Raw genomic sequence first — 14,816 nt, forward strand, 5'->3', positions numbered from 1 at the left:
AAAGAGAAAGGCTAGCCTCTGCATTTGCGTGCACTTTTAGAACGAGCTTCTCCTTATATTAAAGGGTTATTTGATTTTCTTAGTAATATTGATTTATATAATAAGATTTTAGTTTAGATTAGGTTATGTTATGTTAGGTTAAGTGTATTTGTAAGGAGATGAAAATTGAGTGCTCTCTCTCCTCGTGAGAAAGAGGTTTTTGTGAATAAGGTGTGTGTACATGGTATTAATTAGTATGAATGTCGGTATTCTTGTAATACGGGTTAAAACTTTCCGGTAGGACAGTTGTATAAGGGTTGATCGTCAAAAACTGCACGAAAAAGCGTAACGCTGAAAAACACCCAACTTTGACAATTTTTTGCTCTTTTTCCATAAAAGATAAAATTCTAAAATTTTCTTTAAAATATAGGGCAAATCCTCCTTTATAACTGTATTTTTTTTTTGCAACAACCCAGATCTAATAGATTTCGTGAAAAAAGTTGCTGAAAATGAGCAAAAACTGCCTTTTCAGAAAATGTTGTTCTTGAAGTTGTTGTTACCTTTGTTTTTTGTAAACAACGTAGAGCCTAAACGCGCGAACCGATTTTCATGAATGAGGAGTCATTCGATTCGGAATTTCATCTAGATTAGTTTTGCCAGGTCTTGACGCTATACATTAATTAAAACGGGAGTTTGCCCCTCTTATGCAAGGCCCCCTTAAAAACTATTACTACTAATAACTTTGTTAAACTAATTTCATTTTTTTATAAAATTTGGCAGGATGAAGCTGTTAGGACTTCCCTACGTACCATTAAAGTACCATCCTACTCATACACCTGCTGAGGAGAAGTATTGTAATAGTTTCACATTATCGACGCATTGACCTATTTTCATGAATGAACTGGCATTCTATTTGAAATTATCATTAGATATGTCTTTTAAGTGTTTCGACGCTGTACATAGTTCAGGAGTGAAGTTTGCCTCCACGTAGATAATGTATTTATTTTACTCAGAAGGTAAGGAATTATTGTAAAAGTACTTCACCCCCATGTTTATAAATTCTAAATTAGGCTAATAATATAAAGCTCTTAATCTAATAACTCCATCAGTTTGAGTTAAGAATAAGAATAAATCTTTATTTTAATAAAAATATATTCAAAAAATAAATAAATAAATTGTAATTTACAAAACATTGTAACCTTCATAACTGTTCTCATTGGAAAGGTTATGATGAGCAGGATAAGAATGCAGGGAAAAAATGAAAGGAAAAACCTGCAGCTATGTTGGAATTAAACAACTAAATATGCCTACTAATTTATTTTACTCTAAATTGACGAGGGTAAAGTGAAGATAAATGTGCATTTTGTACCAGCGCACATTTATTAACTAAGAATACATCTGCGATATCGCAAGTAGTGCATGTTCATTCAATTTAATGGCGTAAGCATTTGGTTCAACCCAGGCCCCTTTTGGTACAAATAGCCATGAGGGATGGCACGAATTACTTGATAACTAGTCTCTCCCGTCGGTGAGTTTGTCATGTGGGAAGTGGAGAGAATCCAGGCTCTATCCATCTTTCAAAGAGGTAATCTGGATGTTTGGGGTACGCAAGGTGAAAGGCCACTCTTGTTGAAGCAGCCCCAATGAAGAATATTAAAGGAAAATATTATTTAAGGAGTTAATAAGCGCTGATAACCTACAAATTGATGAGACACCACCAAAAAAAAATCTTCAAAATACTAAATTTGGAGATATAGGCAGGGCGAAAAAGCCACTTTTTAAGATAGAATTTTTATTTAGTATTTACGAGGGTCGTTTGAAAAGTCCGTGCAAAGTCAGAGAGATAGCACCACTGGCGCGTATCGAGGTTATGTTTAGTTAGTAGCATCTCTTGGAAGAACACACACCAAGTTTCAGCCAGATCGGTCTATTTCTTTGTGTTTGGCATTCGTTTGAAGCGAGGAAGTCGAGTGATTTTCAAAAAATGGACGAAAAAGAATTTCGTGTGTTGATTAAACACTACTTTATGAAAGGCAAAACGCCTCAGGAGACTAAAGAGAAGCTTGATAAACATTATGGTGACTCTGCACCTTCGATTAGAACAGTTTATAAGTGGTTTCAAAATTTTCGGAGTGGCCATATGGGCACAAGTGACGCTGAACGTTCTGGACGCCCTGTTGAGGTTACTACTCCAGAAATCATTGATAAAATCCATGATATGGTGATGGATGACAGAAGAGTGAAGGTGCGTGAGATTGCTAGTGCTGTGGGCATCTCGAATGAACGGGTACATAATAGTTTGCATCAACATTTGGACATGACAAAACTATCCGCAAGATGGGTGCCGCGATTGCTCACGCTTGACCAAAAACGAAATCGTGTGAAGTGTTGCAAGGACGGTTTGCAGCTGTTCCAGAAGAATCCACAGGACTTTAAGCGTCGTTTCGTCACTGTGGATGAAACATAGATACATGACTACACTCCTGAGGCCAAAGAACAATCTAAACAATGGGTTACCAAGGGGGAATCTCCACCAAAAAAGGCGAAGACCGTTCCTTCGGCCGGAAAGATTATGGCGACTGTCTTTTGGGATTCGCAAGGAATAATCCTCATCGACTATCTGGAAAAGGGTAAAACTATTACAGGTGCATATTATTCATCGTTATTGGACCGTTTGAAAACCGAACTGCAAGAAAAACGCCCACGATTGGCCCACAAAAAAGTCCTTTTCCATCACGACAACGCACCAGCTCACACCTCAGCAGTTGTGGTCGCAAAATTAATGGAAATAGGGTTCCAACTCGTTTCACATCCCCCCTATTCTCCAGACTTGGCTCCCTCGGACTACTATTTGTTCCCCAATATGAAGAAATGGCTGGCGGGAAAAAGATTTTATTCAAACGAGGAGGTGATTGCAGAAACGAATGGCTATTTTTCAGACTTGGACAAATCCTATTATTCGGAAGGGATCAACAAACTAGAGCAGCGTTGGACGAAGTATATAAGCCTGAAAGGAGACTATGTTGAAAAATAAAAAGGTTTACCCCAAAAAATTAAGTAGTTTTTATTTTTGCACGGACTTTTCAAACGACCCTCGTAGTTATGTTTTTCATTAATGAGTTCATTAAATATGCAAATTTAAAACCGAATATATTAAATGTGTGATTTCCCACGTGATTTATTTCGTATTCAACGGACCACAAAACTACAAATTTTCGATGAAATCCCTGATTTTAAACATTTGAAATTATCGCGTACCTTGAACACGTAAAATGCACTTCACGATTTTTTGTTTTTGTCGCAAATTTCGTGGCTAACCCTAAATAAATATCAAATTTCTTAAAATTGGATGATTCATCACTCACACTTCGTTCAAACAAAGCACAAGGAATAGAATCCTTATTTTTATTTCTTTCCAACTCAGGGAATTCTCAAAATTATTTTCCAAGAAAAAAAGAAATTCATTTTTTTGAAACCTGACAAGAACACAATATTTATTTTTACAGTTTTGAAAAAGAGTAAGTAAAATTGAAATTGTTAATAAGTTGTACAAATGTGGCGACGCAAAAAAAATAAAAAAAATATTAATATATACACAGAAATAGCCAGGCGTGCAAGTTTATTACTATGTGACATTTTGGGCTTATAAATATAGACGAACCCGTTACCTTTGTAAATGTTACACATTCGCATCAGTAGCATAGTGTGACATTTAACCAGAGCTTTCAAAAATATTCATAGAGATTACAACTAATAATGTTGGGATGTATAACTATCTGTAATGATCAGTATGTTTGTATTATTTCATTATCGAATTTCACAAACAAATTTAAAGTATTTTCTGATAATTTTCTACTTATTTTATTAACAATATTGTGAATTTGATTAAATAAATTTTAGTTGGAATTAGGAATCAGGTTATTAATCCCTAATTATGAACTGGAAATATTAATTATCGGAAAAAGACATCTCATTTAAATTAATGGATGCAAACAATGTTTTTATAGAAATCAGTTAGTCATACAATTAGTAACTCTTTAATAAAGTCCTGAATTGTCAAAAAAAAAAAAATCCTAATTTTCCTAAACCAAATTTAATTCTTCATTTGTTACAGTAAGGGTTTTAAAGGGCAATAAAATATAATAAACGTATGTATAAAATACAATTTTATAAAATCAAAATTATTTATACTAGCTCAGAAATTATATAAATAATTTTATAGTGGCGTATTTTATGGGTATGAGGAAATCCTTAATATCTTCGTATTTTTGTATCGTTACGATAGTTAACCAGCATGGTACTTCGCTGTTTGTTTAGGTGTGACGAATAGTAAGGTTCTTTGTCATAAGACACAACAAACTATGTTTTAGGCCAATGAACTGAAGTCCTTGTTCCACAGTTCGTGATTTTCGCCCCTCCACTAAACTATCTTCTCCATGCTCTCATAATACCTAGCAACTTTATTTTATTTGGGGGTTATACAACAGCGCAATCTCAGCACTATATAGATAGCGCTAGTGACTGAACTTGGTGTAATTTCCTAATTCACATTAAAACCGCCAGATAGTATAGTATGAGTTAGTTATGAAGCCTTGTTTACTGTCAAGTGCTGCGCTCTCAGCACACTTTTTGTAACTATCATTGACCCGTCTCTTCACACCATTTTACTTATTACGACGTCCATTGAAAATCTAGGGTACGTGGTAGCCATTTTTGTGCTTTGCAGAAGTGTAATAAGTGATTCTAGACTAGTGTACGGCAGTTAGTAGTGCTTAAGTGTTGTGATTTTTTTTTTTTCATTTAAGTGGAAGTGCCCAAAAGAGGAGCAGAACGATGACCAAGGACAGTAGATGGGTGTGTTGACTGAAAAATTGTGAGTTGAAATAACCACAAAAAAAAAGTGATCCTATTTTTGCTTAACTTTTTTTCTTTTCTTTATTGCCAAAGCTAACTCTCTTCTGGGCTTTGCTCGCGGTCCCCATTTTTCTTATTTACTCCTTCTCACCTTTCTACCTTCCAAATTATTTATCTCCATATTAGTAGAACTTCGGTTCTTAATATTGGTGTTCACGCGGGTGGGTAAGAAGAAGAGTGGGAGCCCTGGAAGGTATAAAAGGCAAGACAATGGGCAATGCCGCTACGGCCAACAAGAAGGGCGACTCAGCAGAGAGCGTCAAAGAATTCTTAGATCAGGCAAAGGAAGAATTCGAAGAGAAATGGAAGAAAAATCCTACAAATACGGCAGCATTAGACGATTTTGATAGGATTAAAACATTGGGAACTGGCTCCTTTGGACGTGTCATGATTGTCCAACATAAACCAACCAAAGAATATTATGCCATGAAAATATTAGATAAACAGAAAGTAGTAAAACTCAAACAAGTTGAGCATACGTTAAATGAGAAACGTATATTACAAGCAATCAGTTTTCCATTTCTGGTGAGTTTAAAGTTCCATTTTAAGGACAATTCTAACTTATATATGGTGCTCGAATATGTACCAGGAGGTGAAATGTTTTCTCATCTTAGAAAAGTTGGCCGTTTCAGTGAACCACATTCACGTTTTTATGCTGCCCAAATCGTATTAGCGTTTGAGTACCTGCATTATTTAGACCTAATTTATCGTGACCTGAAACCAGAAAATCTGCTGATTGATTCTCAAGGTTATTTAAAGGTAACTGATTTTGGATTTGCCAAAAGAGTTAAAGGTAGAACTTGGACATTATGTGGTACACCAGAATATCTTGCACCAGAGATTATACTCAGTAAGGGCTATAATAAAGCTGTAGATTGGTGGGCACTTGGTGTGCTAGTTTATGAAATGGCCGCTGGATATCCACCATTTTTTGCAGATCAACCGATACAAATCTATGAAAAAATTGTATCTGGTAAAGTCAGATTTCCATCCCATTTTGGTTCAGATTTAAAAGATTTATTAAGAAATCTGTTACAAGTTGATCTAACCAAACGTTATGGAAATTTAAAGAACGGTGTTAACGACATAAAAGGACATAAATGGTTCGCGTCAACCGATTGGATTGCCGTTTTTCAAAAGAAAATCGAAGCACCATTTATTCCAAGATGCAAAGGGCCAGGCGATACAAGTAATTTTGATGATTATGAAGAAGAAGCTTTAAGAATTTCATCAACTGAAAAATGTGCGAAGGAGTTTGCAGAATTCTAAACAAACCAAAAAAAGGAAAATGCAAAAGAGAGAACATCAGTTTATGAAAGCCAAAAAGCCGAGCCAACATCAAGGAGAGGAGAATGCTGCAAGAAGGATGCGATTAACAAGGGGATGGAATAAAAAACTGTAAGAAAGTTAATACATAAAAATAGTTAATTTTAGTGTTAAAGGGTGTCAACAAAAATTTAGTTTTTGTTAAAGAAGAGTAGGTTTGGTAAAATGCTTCTCTAAAAAATAAAAATAAATTAAAAATAATCCGGCAGTTTTTTGAAATTATTATATTTTTTTCAAACTGAACGGTTTTATTAGAGTTTTTCCTAGTTAGGGAGTTGTTTTGTGCGCAATTTTAATTTAATTTTAGTTTTAAAGTAATTAACAATAAACATTGTACTCTTGCTTCCACAGATACCCGATAAAACGTTTTATAAAAAAAGAAAAAAGAAAAAAAAAATATTTAGATATATATGATTAACTTAAAGAATCCTCCTGCAAAAAGTCCGAGTATTAAATATATTATACGGGTCTTCCTTAGAGAATCATCATAATTTCAAAACCTGGCATCAAAAGAAAGATAATCTATTCACATATAAATTTAGTCGGTTAATATTATTTTATCGTTTTAAATTAGATTTATGTGGTATATAGGAGAGCTATTATTGGAGAAGAAAATTGAATAGATTATTTATAGAACCAAAAGGAGAAGCTAAATCTGGTTATAAATAATAATCACACCACCGTCGGCCCTCAGAAACGAAAATTAATAAATTATCCCTTGCATAAAAAAATCAATCATAATTCATTTCTACCAATATCCTAAAACTTACCAAAACGCTCTTTACTTTAAAGTTATAACAAAAAAAAATGCTATTGGTAGACAATCCCTTCAATAATTTGATGAAAAAAAAAAAAAAATATCTTAGAACAATTTTAAATCTTAAAAAGTTTCTCAATAATCATCATTCTAAATGTAAGTAATCAAAAGAAATAAAGAACCTTTAAGATCCAGCGTTGTATTTTGTACAAATTAGTGTAAAAATAAATAAATAAATAATAATAAATACAAACCCAAAAGAGATTTATTTGATTACAATCTCAAAAAGTTAGATGACTCAAAAAATAAATAATTATAAATGAAAACTATTTGTAATATTAAATATAAATAATCAACTTCGATAATTTATATTTTTGAAATTTGACTACTTTAAAACTAATATTTATGAAATTTTAAAAACAAATTATAATATTTTTGTTTTCTCTCGAAGGGCACATTATCTGTATCATAGTTCTTTGAATACAATAAAGATATGTTAAACGTCGAACTAGTCGCTATTTTATGTAAAGTTATAAAATAATAACGTTAATAAACATTAAAAATAAAAAAAGGAATAGCTCTTTACCGCTTTCTGCTTTAAATTTAAAGATTCACTTAGAATTGGTGGTCTGCCCGAGTGTTACAGTGCGAATGTTGTACGTGTGATTGATGATAAATACTTAGAATTGTCAAATATTTAAGATCATAAACTAATTTTAAGCAAAATAAAAATATATATTTAAATTCCCGGCCCTTTATTTATATTTTCATTTAAAAACGGTATAATCACATATATTTGTAAATAAACTACATGTAATCTTAATTCTTATTTAATAATTAAAACTGTTTTTGTCCTATATTTATAAAATAAACAAATCGCCTTAATTTATCTATATGAAATAAATGAAATTTAAAACAAAGAAATATTAAGCTTTTCTGCCACTGTATTTATTATAAACACATGATAACAAGCATCAGATTTAATATAAAAACAAAATCTATATCTTCGAGTTACCATTTTTTTTTATTGAATTGAATTTAAAAAAAAAGTTCTTTATCTTGTTTCAATTACTGCAATTCTTTTATAAATATCAGTTGTACAAATAAATCGTAATTAACGCGGTGGCAAATGGATTAAATTGAAAAATGTCTGGAGCTATGCAGTGAGCCTTACAGCTTTTTGCTTGCGATAGTCTGGAGCTTGTAACAAAATGCCGAATTCAAGGATTTGGTGCACGGGATTTCCATTGACAATTTTCCCTTTCAGACCTTTTTTTTAAATTTACTCTAAATTTTGTTACGCACGATTTTCCTGGAAATTTGTTCGGATAGAAACTTTTTTGTAATAAATAAAAGCACCGTGGGCCTGTATTTTGTTAATTTCTTATGCAATTAAATAGAAAAAAGGTTTTGACTTGTTTCCATAGAAATCTTCAACTCTTTGTTTATTAATAATTAAAATCAGACAAAAACACAATTATACTTGATGTTAGCTATTCATTATCTAAATATTGAACAGAAAAGTGAACCTAACCTATTGAATTCTGATGAAACCTTTTATTTCATAAACACGGACTTACGACTCACTATTTCTAAGAAAAAGAAAGTAAATTTTATCGGATTTCTTTCAGTAAATGATAAAATTCTCAAGGTGACCTTTTTCTACAAGTAAATCTTGATTTTAAACTAAATTAATTTCTTTAACAATTAAAATTATCTTAATAACTAATTAACTGAACCGCACAGTTAGGTATTGTTTGATTTGTAACTACAAACAAGATATCGGTTTAAAAAAAAGTTGTGTTGAAATTTTAAATTAAATTTAAAGGAAAGTCTAACTTTTTTTTATTGATTATCTTTTCCGTAATCTTCACTGAAAATTAAACGCTTTTTTTTTTGTTTTCGGTATCTACTTTTACTTTTATTAAAATTAAATTTATAAATTGAAGTATTTGGAGCCTTTTATAGGTGAACTTAGTTTACTAACTTAAAGAAATTAATGTTTTATCGTGTAAATTTAAAAAGCTTATACTTCTGATCTACTGAATATACTAATTCGATATTTTGGGCGATACATTTTATACGATATTCTGGGTGCTAGAATCATTTGGTAGTATTTTAAAGTGAAATTTTACATTCTTCTTTCTGAATCTTCCCTAATCACTTTCTCATCTCAGAACTTCTCTTTCACTCCTCTCTGGTAAACACACATACGGGATAGATCAATTCCTAATTCCTCCTTAAAAGAGGATAATTTCAGATGAAAATTAATTCATTGAAAAAACATTTTTTATTGTTTTTTGTATTTGTGCGCACGCTTAAAGCTTAAGAGCTCATTGCAATATCCCTCCTCCTTCCAAAAAAGAAGAGTAAAAAGAGGCTAATTTATGGTTATTGAGTTATTTCCCAGTTATAGGTAGAAGGATTGTAAAAATAACGGTGCCTTTTGCCGGACAATTCGATTTGCCCACACATAGTAAAACTTCTGAACCCTGACAAAAAATAACAGTATTCTCATTATTATATTTCACTTTTTCTTCTTTTTTTTTAATTCGATATTTTATTATTTTAAGTTGTTCGTTCATTTGTTATTTGCTAAAATCAGTATTAGACCTTAATTTAGTTGTTTCTTTGAAAATAATCCGTATTAAAACGTAGTTTCATTGCAATTTTGCAGCTTATTTTTGAAAAAAAAAAATATTTGCTGAAAACAATCAATATTTAAATGATAAAATTATTCAGCTTTTAAGAACAAATTTTTACTAAAATTTCTATATTTTTCAATTTAAAAAAAAGAACAAAACATTTTCTTTATTTCACACTACAAAAAAAATTAAAAAGTAATTTTTAAATTACTTATTGTTATTTCTTAAATAATATTAAAGTGTGCAGTTAAATGTTTAAAAGGAGTACATAGAAAAACAGATTCAATAGTTTAATGTGCTAAAATAAATCCTCAGAATTAAAATATTGGGATAACCTTTTGTTGTGTATTTGAATAGTGAGTTTTACCTTAAATTAATAAATAACTTTTAAGAGTATAAAGAAAATAGTTAATCTGTTATATTAAATGAAAGAAGTAAAATGTATGTTCTGTAAACTGTAACTTTCGTAATGATGTGTTTATTTATTTATTTTTATTTTTAAAAAAAACGAAGTTAATAAAAATTCAATAATTTAATAAACCAAATAGGTGGATAAAATCTCTGTTATTTGAGGTCAGAACCATAACTATAGTGAGCTGTAAATGAATGAGTTAGTTCTAATTGAAGAGTTAATTTGTTTCATAATAATGTTTCGAAAGGATATAGTAAAGTTTGTTTTAAAACCAACCAATCAGCAAGCTTCCAACTTTAAATAAATATAAACAAATTAGAATCGCGCATATGTCACGGTTATTAAAATTATAATCAGATTATGTGATAATATATGGGAATAAATCAAATTTTATTGTTTCACCCAATGAGGATTCTCTGAAATTCTGTTGTTTGTAATTTTTTGCCCATCGCATTTTTCTTTAAATTCAATTAACTGTCAAGATTAGTTAAGTTTTTAGCTTTGATTTTATCCGTGATAGAAAGCATTTTTTTTTTACCCTTTATTTCTGGCTGATAAAGAAATTTCATCACAGTAGTTGATTTGTTGAAATTTTCTTATTCACTTCAATTTTGTCAATTCTGTTGTAGTTGTTGACTCTTTTGGTTAGGTTTGCCGTGCAATTAAATTTAGTAATTGGAAGTCAAATCTTCTGCTATTAGTGACTAATTAGTCGGATGGATGAATTTTAGTTCTGAAATTGGACAGAAAGTAAACATTACGTACTGCGGCAGATAGAATTCACAAATATTACCCAGCAATGCGAACTCAGGATGATATTTTATTTAATAGGTTTGAACTTCTTGTAATTTGCTATTGGAAATTTCCAACCTTCTTACTTAATAAAATTTTAAATGCCAGTTTTTATATTCTTATAAGATATCAGTATTTTTGTTTTTGTTTTGTATGAATATTGTATGGGTGCCCAATAACTGGAACAGATGGAGGCCATAATGGCGGCGCATAAATTTATTTCTGGTGGGGATTCAAAAATTGGTCTAGTGGGGATAGGAGTTTTTCTTATGATATAGTATATAAAATAAACTTGAGAAAAATTCTATAGTCAAACAATTACAGTTATTTGAACAGATATTTTTGATATTACAGTTATAAAGGCAAACAATTACAGATACTTGAACCGAGATAATTGGCTAATTACCGAAAGGAGATAATTGTTTTCATGTTTGATTTCCAAAATCATTTATCTAAAAACTCGTAAATTGACTTATGAATTTATCTAGATATATTTTATTTTTGAGGGCAAATTCGCTACAATATAAAGTACAGTTTTTTTTTTTTTTTAATTTTTGTTCACAATTTTTGCATAGAAAATAACGATTAAATGATTTTTAAAATGTCATCCCTAACTTTGCTTTCAACGTTATTTATGAAAGAATATATTTGCTGTATAGATAAAAGATCAGTTTATTTTGTGTACAATTTTTATATGATTTTTTGGAAAAATATTATAAAGAAATTGACTGCTTAAAAAAAAAAGTCATCTTAACCACAAGTATTTTTCTGATTTATATGTTTTCTAAAAGCTGAAAATTTAACCTATTGTGTTTGATAAATTTGTTAGGAGACATCCTTTGTTTTTGTTTATTTTTCTTTTCCACTGCAGCCAACTTTGCAAACAGTAAATGTTGTTGAGTAGTGTACTGTCAAATTCAAAATTTTGTTTCCCCCAATTTCAAATCAATAAAAAGATGACTCTTCAATATTAAACCGTATAAATCACAATTGAATCAATTTTTAGCGTTCAGAGGGGGACACACTCCGGCGAAATTAAAATCAGAATGTTGCTACCTGAACTTTCCCTATCTACTTTAGGTTAGGTTATAAACATTCCAATTCTAGACCAAGAAACAAATTTTTTTGTTTTGTTTTTAATTACATAAAATTTAACGGATTTATTTTTGTGGAACTTTTCTAATAACTTTGACATTAACTTGTTTACTTTAGATATGGTTCTGATTTCTGTTTTTATTTTGTTATTGTTGTCATAATTTTTTAATTAATTGTCATTTATTTTTACTGTTAATTCATTTTTCTTTTTCTTATTTACTAATTAAACAACATTTTTATTTTCAAAAGTTATAATTGTACATTTCTTGGTAGAAAAATTAAATGGTAAGTTTTAGCACTATACAAACTAAACAAAATTACAAAAAGCACAATAGATTTAGTGAAATATTGTATTGAGTAAAAGGAAAAGATATTTTCGCAATGTGATATTTATATAATATTAAATTTTTTCAAAATCAAAAAAAAAAAGAAAATTAATATACAAAATATATAAAAATAATGTACTGTACTTCAGTTTATTTCTTTAAAAAATTTGTTTTTAATTTCTTTTGGAATGTGTATTAAAGATATAATTTCATTATTGTTGATTTAAAATAAAAAAAATCATTAAATTAAAAGTAACCCTTTTTAAACATTTTCAGATTAACAAAAAATTGATTTTGTTTTACTTTTCAACTGCACAGCCTTTTTATTCTAATTTCCAAATAAATTACATTTTGAGATTCACTATTGTCTCTTAAAAGTTGTAGTTACTAAATCAATTATGGAATTTTGAGCTACTATATTTTTTTAGTTGTTGTCGCCTTTACTATTTCACTTTTCTAATTTTGGCAAGTTGTGGCTTAAAAGATTTCACGTACAGTATTGAGCACTTGATTAAGCATTCGTTTAATTAGATGGATAATAATTCCATCATTATTACTATTATTATCATCGTATTTATTTTATTTATTAACAGATGCTTGCCACTTTTTTTTAAATACCTAATTAGAGGGAAAATAAGCCGGATGCTAGAAAGTGAAGACGGTTTCCTCTGAGCTCTTGGCCAGCTTCAAATTACCAGCAAAAAACCAATCACGGCTTTTGTTTTATAACATTATATTTAGCAGTACCCCCAATTGTTCAGTAAGTTTCAATGTAAGTTAACTGCCCAGACTTCCGTTTATAGTTATACCTCCTATCAGGATCTAGTTTCCCATTTTAATTGTTCCAAAAAAATGGAGCAGCGAATCAAATTAAAGATGGAGTGAATCGAGAATGTTGAGAAAAACAAAACACAGGTTTTTTTTAGGATCAATCAGTTCCGCCCACAAATTTCTACGCCTCCTAGATTTCTTATCATTGATCAAAAATTATAGTGTGATTTCAATTTTTAAACATAAGATTTATTGTAAAAAGGCTGAGCCGTAATCTAGCTTTCATTTAACAAAACTTTAAATTAGTTATTTTTTTTGGTTTTTAATTATTAATTAAAAAGGGGAGTGTGCGATTTTGAAAGATAGAGAAAAGCGAAAATGTTAATAGGAAGGAAAATCATTGTTAGAATCAAAACTACATTTAGGTTTCGGTATCCCTCAAAAAATTTATATATATTTTAAAATTAATTAAAAATTATTTATGTAAAACACTTTAAAAATAAAAATGAAGTTTATGTAAATTTAACACCAATGGACCCTCAAATCTAAATGTCATCGAATTCTTAAAAGAAAAATATTAAATAAATAAATAAAAAAAGTAACGGCAAAAAATGTATTTATATATAATACTGTAAAACGGATATTTGATATAAATAGCTGTTATTTATATTAATATTATACTTGATATGATATTAATATGATAACAAATATTAATTGTATTAAAAATATGTTTTAAAGAAATGCATGCTTAAATTTTGTTTTTTCTTTTTTTTTTTTAATATTTTTTGTTATTTAAAAATGACGTATGATTGTTAGAAATGTGGCTGTTAAATAGGTTTATTTATCTGTATGTTGTCACTTTACGTCTTGTATAAATAATGTATCCATACTAAACAACAAGAGAAATATAATTTAAGTAAAATTATTATTGCAGTGATTATGTAAAATAGATAAAAATAAAGGAAAAAAAAAAATCATAAGAAACGCTATCATTGTCTGTGTAAAGAAATATTGTATTTATAATTTAGTGATTCAAATAAAATAAGTGAAATTTAAAAATATAAAACTTTGTAACATTTAAGGAGGAGGTCTCTTTTGTAAATTATTATTGATTCTATTAATATTTTTTTCTTTTTTTGTTTTTAAATTTTGTTTTTCTAGTGAATTATTTTCTCCTCGTCATTTGTTATTTGTTTATATCAACAATGACCAAATAATGTGAAGAAAAAATACATTGTTATTCCGAAATTTCGTCCATTTATTCATCTTTAGACCTTTTGTTCTCATTTCTCTTTCATTTTTTCTAATAAAAAAGTCTTCTAACATTAATTTTACAAAAATTGTAGTAATTTTTAACAAAATTTTATAGGTCGGCTATAAATTGTAACCTCCAAGTAAGTGATTCACTACCAATTAATTATACTATGAACAGCAGAGAATACATTTTATTAAATTATGTGACAGCTACTGAAGGCAGCTTTATCTATTAAAATAGTGATTTTTAGACTAACTTCTATGATTAGTGGAGAGGGGGGCACCGTTGAACAATTTTAATATCTCGCTCTCGTATTTCTCGAAATATTTTCATATTTTTTGGTGATTAATTCATTAAATCCAAGTAGGAAAAAGATTTATTGTCAATTTCACTCATAATATTTCTTCCCTTTAAGTAAATATCATATTTTTCTGTCAAAAAAACTTTTAAAAAAATACAGAAAACTGTTTTGTGATCGATTGAATTAACTGTATTTTATTTCCAAGCTATTGAAGGCGTTTTCTGCCATTAAAAAAGCGCTCAA

General features: G+C 29.5%; 1 protein-coding gene across 1 annotated transcript; it reads left to right on the forward strand.

Annotated features, from left to right (window-relative positions):
• Positions 1-4,618: 4,618 nt before the first annotated feature.
• On the forward strand, positions 4,619-14,265 carry Pka-C1 (Protein kinase, cAMP-dependent, catalytic subunit 1). Its single transcript, XM_074126971.1, has one exon. It carries the CDS (start codon positions 5,104-5,106, stop codon positions 6,160-6,162), a length of 1,059 nt encoding a protein of 352 aa, XP_073983072.1. The 5' UTR covers positions 4,619-5,103; the 3' UTR covers positions 6,163-14,265.
• Positions 14,266-14,816: the final 551 nt, after the last annotated feature.

The sequence above is a fragment of the Rhodnius prolixus genome, unplaced genomic scaffold (genome assembly GCF_049639745.1).
Source record: "Rhodnius prolixus isolate KJV_2025 unplaced genomic scaffold, Rpr scaffold_3, whole genome shotgun sequence".
Taxonomy (NCBI): Eukaryota; Metazoa; Arthropoda; class Insecta; order Hemiptera; family Reduviidae; genus Rhodnius; species Rhodnius prolixus.